Source organism: Ictidomys tridecemlineatus, chromosome 8 (genome assembly GCF_052094955.1).
Source record: "Ictidomys tridecemlineatus isolate mIctTri1 chromosome 8, mIctTri1.hap1, whole genome shotgun sequence".
Taxonomy (NCBI): Eukaryota; Metazoa; Chordata; class Mammalia; order Rodentia; family Sciuridae; genus Ictidomys; species Ictidomys tridecemlineatus.
Window position 1 is genome coordinate 152,512,667 of NC_135484.1, and position 9,781 is coordinate 152,522,447.

Sequence of the window (9,781 nt, forward strand, 5' to 3'; positions counted from 1 at the left end):
GTCATAGTAATCGGACTAGGGCCCTAATAACTTGACCCACATTTATTGGCTGTGATTCTTAAGTAAGTTGCCGGCCGTCTTATTTACCAGGCTAGCTTTTGTCATTTGTGATGGTTTTTGACAGAAGCTTCTCAATGGTAGAGAGAGATTTTCTTTTGATTTTTGCATTAGAGGGAGAGAAAAAAAAACTTTGACATATTGACTTTTTCAGATTATGACATTTCTAAAGATTCAGATTTTTTTTATTTTTTTGAGAAGGAACCCATACACCCACGCATGCATTAAAGTGCTCGACAACTAACGGAAGCCCGCCAAGGGATGGGCCTTTAAGAACCATCTCCGAAGTGGCGTCAGCAGTTGCTGTCGTAGACGATGCGGCACTTGAGGAGCTTGAGGTAATTGTCAATCTTATGGGAGTCGCGGCGCAGGCAGTGGAGCAGATTATAAAAAGCAAACAGGCGAGAGTCTTCGTCCTCCATCTGCAGGGACGGGAGGCCCGACCACACCGAGTAGATCTCGTTTTCTTTGACTCCAGGGTGAACCTAACCAAGAAAGGCACTCATTATTTCACGTGATTAGAGTTTGCCGATGATCCTCCAGGCTTCTCATTATTAAATCAAGATTTAGGGAAGACATCAGGATATAAACCCGAAGGCATAGATTCTGGTTTTTATGTATCTAAGCGAAGGCACCATGAATTTAGTAGTCATCTAAAAACTCAAAGCAGAGCATGTGTGTGAGTGTTAAAGGGGTCTTCCTGCAGGTGAAGCCTTCCTGCAGGAGCAGACAGACAGACAGACCAGAAGGTGTTCCTGGAAGGTCGGCATGGAGTTGAGCCCGGGACCACGGAGCAGCTGGCTTCTGTTCTCTCATTTCAAGAACGTCTACATTCCCGAATCTGCCCCCATGTGTCCTTGGTACCTGATTTCTTTTGATGGTGTCTTGCTTTGAGCTGAATCTGTTCTCCATACGTGTGTGTTCCAAAGCCCTAGGCGCCAGGTGGGTGGCACTCACTGCGTGAAGGTGTGGCCAGCTCAGTGATGACTGTGACCAAGACCATCTTCTGCCAGGGAAGCTACCTTCCAGGCTTCTAAGGGGGACGGCGGCTGTCTTTCCAGCTCCCTGGTGGGAGGTCCTGGGAGGAGCAGCTAGGGGCGGGCAGGTGCCGGGGGACAGCTGTCCCTCAGTGGTGCTGGTGAGTTGGGCTGGGGGCAAGATGGGGATCACAGAACCAGCTCCACAGCAGAGAGAGGGAGCATGTGCTCCTCTGTACTCTAGGACTCCCCGGAGATCTTGGAGCCCAAGGGGCCATCCTGGCACCTTGCAGGATGTCCGCTGACCTGGAGACCAGCTGGTACACAGTCCCACGATCACAGACCTGGTCTGCTGAGCTCACTCCTATAATTTTAAAATCTGGATTCCTATGAGAACTTAGTGTGTGTGTGAGTGTGTGTGTGTGTGTGTGTGTGTGTGTGTGTGTGTGTCTGTCTGTCTGTCTGTCGCCTTATGCTTTTTATGCTTGAATTTTCGGTGCTTGAGCCCTAAGACAGAATTTACTGTGCAAGGTACAAGGATAGGAACAAGAGTAAATAAATAAATGGTAGGAAAAAGGGATCAGAAAATGAAGTATTATAGAATAAATGAGTGACCTCAGGAAGTAGGCTCACGGTAATGAGGAAAATAACTTGAAATCAAGGTGTTTATTTCCTATGTTCCTGGGTTAAAATGTTCCTTGTATTTGTGTTGGATGTATTCTCCTTCCATGAAAATGACAGAAATGACACATGATAACGTGTACTTGGTACACAAAAAGAAAAATATGAAATTGCTTCTGTTATTATCTCTATAATCATATGTTTTTCTTTAGACGATACATTATTTCTGAGAACTTCAGAGAGCGGCTTAGCCGTTATGTCACCAGGGTTGAAATGATTCTATCTGAATGGAGATACATATTGAAAATACTAATTCGATCCGAGTATGAAGTTATTTGGGGAGATTAAATGCAATGATATGAGTTTTGACTTAGGATCCATAAGCACTAAAATATTAGAGGGAAGCAACTTTCTTTAAACTATAAAATAAGGAACTTTCCAGAAATACACCCTCCTCCATTTGGTGGCACCTGAGAGCTAGAGCTCAGGGGACAGCACAAACACTGTGACCTCCTCTTTTCACTCTCCTTGGGCAGCGTCGGGTGGAGGGGACCGCTCCCTCTGGATTTGATTCCCTCTTTGCTCCTTCCCCTACTCTCATCCTCTGATGTGAGGAGAAACGAGAAAGAATGGTTCCCTCTCACCAATTCTGTTCTCTGGTTTTCTTTCCCTTGAAAATATTTAACCACCAGTCCCAGGAAGGGAAGCGCCTTTGGTGGGTGGTGGACAGGACAGGGGACTCTGCACCTGCCAAGTATCAGGAGAGATCCCTTCGGCTCAGTCACACTGGAGCCTGACATGACCAGTGAGGAGGAGCTGGCTTACTTTAGTAGCTGTCCAGAAAAAGAAGACCAGGTTTTGTTTCTGCCAAGTGAGGCGCTTGAAAACCCGTTTCCCACTGGGGAGGCCACTTCCCTCACTAAGGAGGGCAGCAGGGGCGCCCGGGGGCTTACCTGGCCCACTATCTTCTCCATGCCCTCCAGGAGGCGCTTGTTCTGCTCCTCGATCTCGATGGCTTTGGACAGGATGGCGTCGGGCGCCTCGCGCATGCCTCGCACTTCTGACACCAGGTGGTACAGAGGGTCGTTCCAGGAGCGCAGCACGCGCAGGACCAGGTTCAGCAGGTCTTCGTGCTGTGGGGCCACGTTGAGGGACCCGTTAGAAGCAGCAGAGATTAGCAGGGCTGCCTAATGGGGTCTCTGCTCAGACAGGCTGAACTACAGAACCCCTTGGTTATTCTTGTGTGTCTATCCAATTTGGGGGGAAATGATAAAAATTATAGAAAAGTAAAATTTAAGTCAAGGGCCTAGACCGCACTAAAGTGACACAAAAAAAAACTAGTTGATTTGAGTGACAACTTTTTCCAAGGAGCGTTCTCATTGGAAACATTTCTGTTCACCCTCTGGAATCCCGCCCTCCGTCTACCCACTCAGTCTGATCTGTCGTGTGTGACTGCTTTGCTTCTCCACGGAGAGGAGCCGGGCTTTGCTGGAAATCAGTAGGCACTCACGGGACCTGCCTGGGGAAAGCTAGATTCCACCAGGATCCGTGACAAGTGACACGGATCATTGTCACCCAAGGATTCGCTCGCACTAATGAACCGGGTTGGTTCATTAACATCTCAGTGATTTTCAGGTTCATTTTGGGATATTGGAGCCAAGAGACCACAAACACAACATGGCGCTCCCGGTGTGCCTCCCTGGCTCTGCACAGCTCCCTGCCCCATGCCTCGGGCAGAGCAGCCTGTGGGGGGACAGTGGTATCCTCAAACAGCAGATGGAAGTCCCAGTGGAGTTTTATCCCCCAGTTTATGCTGAATAGTAGGATCATGGGTAGGTTTAAAGCACTGGCTGTGCTGGTGTCTGTAGCTGCTCTAGTGGTCAGGAAGGGCAGAGTCCAGTGGGCGTGGCACTAAAAACAGGGAAACGAGAAGAGCAGGAACGCACATCGTGCGCTCTGTGAAGTGCTGGCTGGGGTGGCCTCCGCCAGCGTTCCCTGGCCCTCCTCTTTCTCTTAGGAGGATCATCGTTATTAATGAGCACAGCAGACAGACAGAATACCCAGGCCACTGGGAAAAGCGTGGAGGGAGAACAGAGGTGCTGTGTGAGGGGTGGACACAGGATGGTGTTTACTTTAAAACATGTTCAGGCTGTGGTTCTGGCAGGGGATCAGAACAGAGCCACCCTGACAAAACAGGCAGAGCTGGGTGGACGCCTGGGCTGGACCGGCAGACAGCGCTGTCATCGACCGGGTCAGAGCTGCCCTGGTGAGAAACCTGACATCCTGTCTGATGGACCTGCCTGGTGGAGGAGTCTCCGTGAAGACCTAGGGAGGGCAGAGGTGTCAGTGACGAGGAAGGGGGTTTTAGAGAGGCCAAAGCAGAGCAGAGGGGAGTCTAGAAGGCCCAGGAGAGAGGATTCCAATCACGCAGTGGTCAGGGACAGCAAAGGCTCCAGAGGAGGGGTCTCGAGTAACAGATAAGAATTGCCTTTACGTCTCTGTGTTGTGTACCTGAGTGGATATTTACCGAGCATGGCCAATCCAGCCCCCACAGTCTAGCACCCGTAATCCTGCATGGTCAGAATAATGTCATCCGCACGGACAACACCCCCCACACTAAATCCTTGGGTAGCATTGGGCTTTTCTTACAGGTTATCAACTGCACTGTGACAATTTTCCTTTGCTCTCTCTTCCTGGTTTTTCTCTGTGCCTGCGGTCACCATTACCCGCTGATGCCCTACGGCATGGCCACGCGTGTCCGGCCTCAGTGGCTCAGGCTCGAGGCCCGCTGAGGACTCACGTGGATCTGCTGGGCTTGCTCCTTGTCTTCAGGGGTGGAGAGGGAGGAGGTGTGGCAGCTGTTGATCGCCTTGGTGATGAACCCCCGGCCCTGGGCGTACCGTTTGTCCTGGAGAGGAGCAGGAGATCCAATCAGTTGGTGTTTGAGAATTGAACACATGAATCCGTTAGCAGAATATGAAGACATTCGGTGGATAGGTAATTAAAAAACGTTAGCTGCCTAAAAATGGAACCCGAAGCGTCAACCCTTTGCCCACTCTTTTCCATCAGCTCTGAAGCTCACGTTTTCCACCTCATTTTCCTACTTCCTTTATGACTCCCGTGCTGTATCACCCTTCCTTCCCACCTCCCTACAAGTTATAATTTGGAAAACGACCACTAAAATAGCAAACCTAAGATCTATGAGGTGTTTTTCACCACCGTCTTCCTTGGGTATTTGAGTCAAATGCCAACGTTGCGTATGTACATAAGTTCAGCCATTTAATCTCTTATTGCCTGCGAGTCCACATGGGTCTTCTTTCCTTGGATGGGTGATAGGAAATCTCGCTTCTCTTCCAGCTGCTCTGAATGCCCACACCCTCACCTCACCAAGCGCATCAGGAATTCAGGGAACTTTTGTGGATTGTCAAAAAATGAGTCAGAAAAAAAACAGGGCATATACAAATGTAAGAGAGTTTGCGCCATGGACTGAGAATAAAACAAGGAAAAAAATACAGAGATCAATATTTATTCTTTAAAACTAGTGTTTAACAAAAATTGGGAAAGTTTAAAGGGAATGCAAGGCAGAATGGGAAGAGATGGCCAGTCAGAGATGGAGAATGACGGAAAATATGGTGCACGGCAAGAAGAGTGTGCAGGAACGTTCTGGAACCTGAGCCACATGCTCTCAGGAGGACTGTTGATGTATGGAAGCGCCGTTGTCCACATCTGGCTGACCCAGGAGAGCTCAACTTCCCAAGGGCCTTCATCAAGGACACAGAGCCTGTTTCCATTTCTAACCCAGCCCTAGAGTTTTCCGGTTTCTGAAAAGCTATTTTGACCCCTCCCCTCCTATCAGGATGGATCCAGTCTCTCTTGATCAGGCCTAGTCCACTCACATCCTGCCGTGTAGCTACTTTCTGGGTGTCTTCAGGGTGCTGAGCGAAGAGGACCCAGGGAACTGAGCTCTCTGTGCCAGAGAAGAAATCGGCACTGTTCCTGAGCCCCGCCTAGCAGGACTTTATGGCAGTCGGTTCAGATTTTTAAAAACCTCTGATAAAAAATAAGGTGGAATACGGTTTTAAGAGGTCACTACGTTCTTTGAGACTTTTGAGAGTCCACGAGACTTTCCCTTCCTCCTGTCCCGTGTTTTCTTGGATGGTGCTTCTCTGAGCTCCAACGGGATGCTCTCTGAAATCTGGCTGGCAAGGCTTTCCGGGCGAGCGGTAGGACAGCCCAGCAGTTGGCGTGGAGCCTGCCCCGGGGAGAGGCGGATGCGAGGTACTTACAAATTCATTGAACATTTCCGAGGAGAGGTTGTGGATGTAGTGAGACAGGATGACTGCGCGGTCAAACAGGTCTCGGAGGGACACCTGGCAGTTGACAGCCCCGCTGGGACAGATGGGCAGGGAGGCCACATTCTTGCACAGGAGGTTTGATACCAGCAACAGGAGGAGTGACCCTGCTTAGATAGGAACACAAGCCGCTCTTAGGGGTGTGCTCGGCTGAGGTTATCACAGGCGATCCTGCCAAGGGAAGGCCCTGCGCCCCCTGTCCTCCTCTGCCTGGTTGGGTGGGGAGCATCCACCCGTCCACTGTGCACACTTAGATGTCAAGTTATCTCTGCAGATACGCAGAATTGGAGAAGGGCGTGGCTTCCTGCATTTTGTGTTCCTGCCAGAGGCCCTCTGGGCTCTGCAAACATTTGGAGCTTCAATTAATTCTGAGCCCGGATGTCAAAGTCATTCTCTTAAGAGAGTTTAATGTCTCCGGAGTTCCTGCAAATTCTCTGCAGACTCTCCTGGAGTTGGTAATTTTTTAGCTCAATGTCTGATCTCTGCACGGGGGACAAGACTAGCATAGATCATGTTTCGTCTTCATGCCTGACAGGAATAAACAGGCAGTTGCTTGAACACTAGTCCTGAGCCTGAGGAGCATCCCATCATGAAGGGGACGCCATGGCCTGGGCTCCCGTCCTCATCCTGACAATCCCACACCCTGGCTTCGTGTGCTTGGCCAAAGCTTCAATTATTTCTTTTTCTAAATTTGAGTTGTACAATTGCCTGTGAATAGTCTGAGCCTTTGTAATTGTCATCAAATTATACTGATGAGACAGACAGCTTAGAGAGGTTAAGTGACTTTCCACAAGTCCTGTTAGTAGCAGGTGGGGGAGACAGGCACCAATACTGTGCAGTCTTTGCACTTCACCTTGTCACACGGTACGCACCTGTGGGCTCTCCACCTACACCTGTGCAGTGGCAGGCAGCCACCCCAGCATCGTGAGGCAGTGTTTGCAGAGGTACAGCTGCTCTTTGTAAAGAACAACTCTTTTCCTTTGGCTTCCAGAGTGCAGATTCCCCAGGAAGCTGGGTTTTCATCCACTCTCCCTGCTCTAGGAAACTCTCACTTTAAAAGTCTTTGACCAGGTTCAGTTGTGGCTTCAGACCAATTTACTGTCTCAGCAGACAGACAGACAGATTCAGACCTCTGAGATATCAATAATTTACACTCTCCAAAGGAAAGAACCAGAACCGGCATGAAGCCACCACATTAAAATCACCTCCAACTTCAGTGACACTACTCCAAAAGAATCTGAAATAAAAATGCTTTTCTCAGAAAACTAAGTTCCACAGAAGCTTTGAGCAGTGCAGTTGGAAACATCCAACGTAAACTGGCAAATGTCAAAGATTTACCAAAGTAAAAGTACCCAAACACAAGTACCTAAAACACTAACCACACCCCAAACATTGTTTGGTATAAAATATAACTAGGCAAGCTTTTAGCTGCACAGAATCAAAGTGATATTATGAAATGGTTCATAATATGGACTTTTAACTTCCCAAACATACGACGACGCTTCCAAAACTTTATCTTATGCACGTTGTAGTACATAGTGTGGCCAAATGGATATTGTATCTCTATGGGTGAGTGGAATGTTCTTTGCACACAGAGAAACTGGAAAAGCAGTTCTAGGAAATGGATACTTGGATAGATGTTCTGAGCGTATTTATCTACACATTTTTCATCTGAAAGATTGTTGAAGTCAAAGATGAGGTCAAATCTATATTTTTGTTCATTTCATAAACACATTTCAGGATCGTTCTAAATTACTTTTTCTGCAAATGTCACCAAGAAGGAAAAGTGATTAGTTTGTACTGCGTCACTTTTCCTTTAGAAAAGCCATTTGGCTTGAGCCAGATGGACAAGGCTGAATAAGACACCCATCTGCTGTCCTCGTGCACGTGACAGTGTCAGAGAGGAAGGCCACAGAGGGGCTGGTTCAAGGTGGCCAGTCCCCATGAGGGCTCAGGGGCCATGCAACGCTGGCCTTGCCTGCAGGAGTTGGGGTGAGTTGGGCAACTGGGGTGCACTGACTCTATCAGTTATTTTCAACACCAGCCATATTGGGCTTTGAGCTGCATGAGCCCTTTCGTGGGGGCTGTCCCATGCTTTGCAGGACCTAAGGATCCTGCTAGTCACAGGTGCACCTCCCCTGGACTCTGGCACCTCAGTGAAGACCATACCAAAGGTCTCCTGTCATTGCCAAATGTCCCCAAGAGAAAGGGGGATTCGACGCCTCCATTTCTGAACCACTGGTTTATCCTTTGTGTCCTGTATAGATAGTTGTTCCCTAGGTCTATGGTCAGATAGTTCTTCCAAGTCTATAAGCCCGAACCTCCCGCTCTCAGCCAAATTGCACACTCACCCCACAGGTGTGATGGTAAAGCCTACAACCCAGTGATCTGCTGCACGTACCTCTCCATGGTGACCGCTTGCTGTCCATGGTGGTGACCCTTGCAGAGATGCACTTCTCCAGGGGACACCTGGCCGTCCACAGCATTCTCTGCCATGGGCCTGGGCTTTATAAACCTTTGACATCTTCATGAATATATTTAATCAGGCACCCTCCTCCCTTTTCCGGGGCCATCCATTTCCGTCATTGAGATTACCTCCATAATTTCAAACATCAAATGGTATTCTATTTCTTATTCATATTCAGGAAGACAAACTGGCTAGAAATGAAGGATTTTGATTAATTAGACCAAAAGGAAATGAGAGAAATGATGAAGGTGAGATCAGGAGACTAGTTTGGGTTGGAGGATCTGTAAATCGATAGAAGTCATTTACTTGAAAATTCACCTGCTTCTCTCTCTGCAGTTTCTTGAACGTATACATTGTAGTTCACTCAGGAAATACTTTCGTATATCAAGAAATTATAAAATTTCTCACTCAAGATTGCCAGGTGAATTAAACGTTTCAAAATCTACTCAGTAAATAGCAGGAGATGAGGATTGAAAAGTTAGGATTTTCAGTTTGCCATTATATTTTGATTAAATTTCCTCATTTTTTTCTTGTTTTTATGCATTGTTGTCTTCTTTCAAAAATGACACATCTGTGTGAAACTTTATTTTAGGATATGTATTTTCATCTGCTCTTGCTTTTGATTTTAACATACATGTAGAGTTGTATTGTTATCTCCGTTTACAGAATGGGAAATGGCTTGGAGAGATTCAATACAAAGGTTCTAGAAGGAACTCTGGAGTCAAGGGAAGGGTTATGCATCTCTTGGAATCGGGAAGGACCCGAAGAACACAGTAAAGTCTCAATCACTCAGCCTTTACTGATGTGCAGCAGTGTCTAGGATGAACACCGTCTCTCTCCTGACCCTCAGGAGTTTATTTTGGGAGGTAAATATTTTAATTTATATCAGTGGTAAATTGTCTTTAGAAAAGTTTTTAAAGGGCAAACCCACACCCATGCACACAGGCTTTCATGCTTAGCCTGGTTCACGATGCAAAAAACCAACCTTCTGGCCAATTATTTCCACCCTCTCCAAGGAGAGAGGTGGATCAACTGTTATTAACTTAGGATCCATCTACCTTCTCTGACCCCACGTCTCTCTAGGACAAGGTGACCAGCATGCATCTTTCATGGGCTCAAAAGCTCCATTCACCTTTTGGAGATTTCCTGAATGAAGTGTCATAATGAATAAGAAGGAAGTGGTCGATGGCTGCCTTTAATTTTTGAGCCCTTGTCTCTGCAGCCGCCTGTGACCTTATCTCTAGGTGTGCTGTCTCTGAGGTAGGCTCATGGGTGAGGCCATTTGGAAAACAGTCTCTTCCTCTCGT

The 9,781-nt window shown here is 47.7% G+C and overlaps 1 protein-coding gene across 2 annotated transcripts; it reads right to left on the bottom strand.

Moving 5' to 3' along the window:
• Positions 1–218: 218 nt before the first annotated feature.
• Positions 219–8,436, bottom strand: Prl (prolactin). Of its 2 annotated transcripts, none has more exons than XM_005329152.4 (5): positions 8,409–8,436; positions 5,942–6,114; positions 4,456–4,563; positions 2,609–2,788; positions 219–542 (listed from the first exon to the last, which is right to left on the bottom strand). In XM_005329152.4, the coding sequence occupies exons 1-5, from the start codon at positions 8,434–8,436 to the stop codon at positions 351–353; spliced, it is 681 nt and encodes a 226-aa protein (XP_005329209.1). In that variant the 3' UTR covers positions 219–350. The 2 variants fall into 2 exon arrangements, with proteins under 2 accessions (XP_005329209.1, XP_077874748.1); XM_078018622.1 differs by having other exon boundaries at positions 5,942–6,117.
• Positions 8,437–9,781: the final 1,345 nt, after the last annotated feature.

What these genes read in the sequence shown, in the direction of transcription:
- Prl (XM_078018622.1), bottom strand. Translation starts at nt 8,436, where the DNA reads ATGGACAGCAAGCGGTCACCATGGAGAG. An exon ending in CAAGCGGTCACCATGGAGAG is followed by an intron (nt 6,118 to 8,408) that starts GTACGTGCAGCA and finishes TTCCTATCTAAG; the next exon opens with CAGGGTCACTCCTCCTGTTG. An exon ending in AGCAAGCCCAGCAGATCCAC is followed by an intron (nt 2,789 to 4,455) that starts GTGAGTCCTCAG and finishes GTGGCCCCACAG; the next exon opens with CACGAAGACCTGCTGAACCT.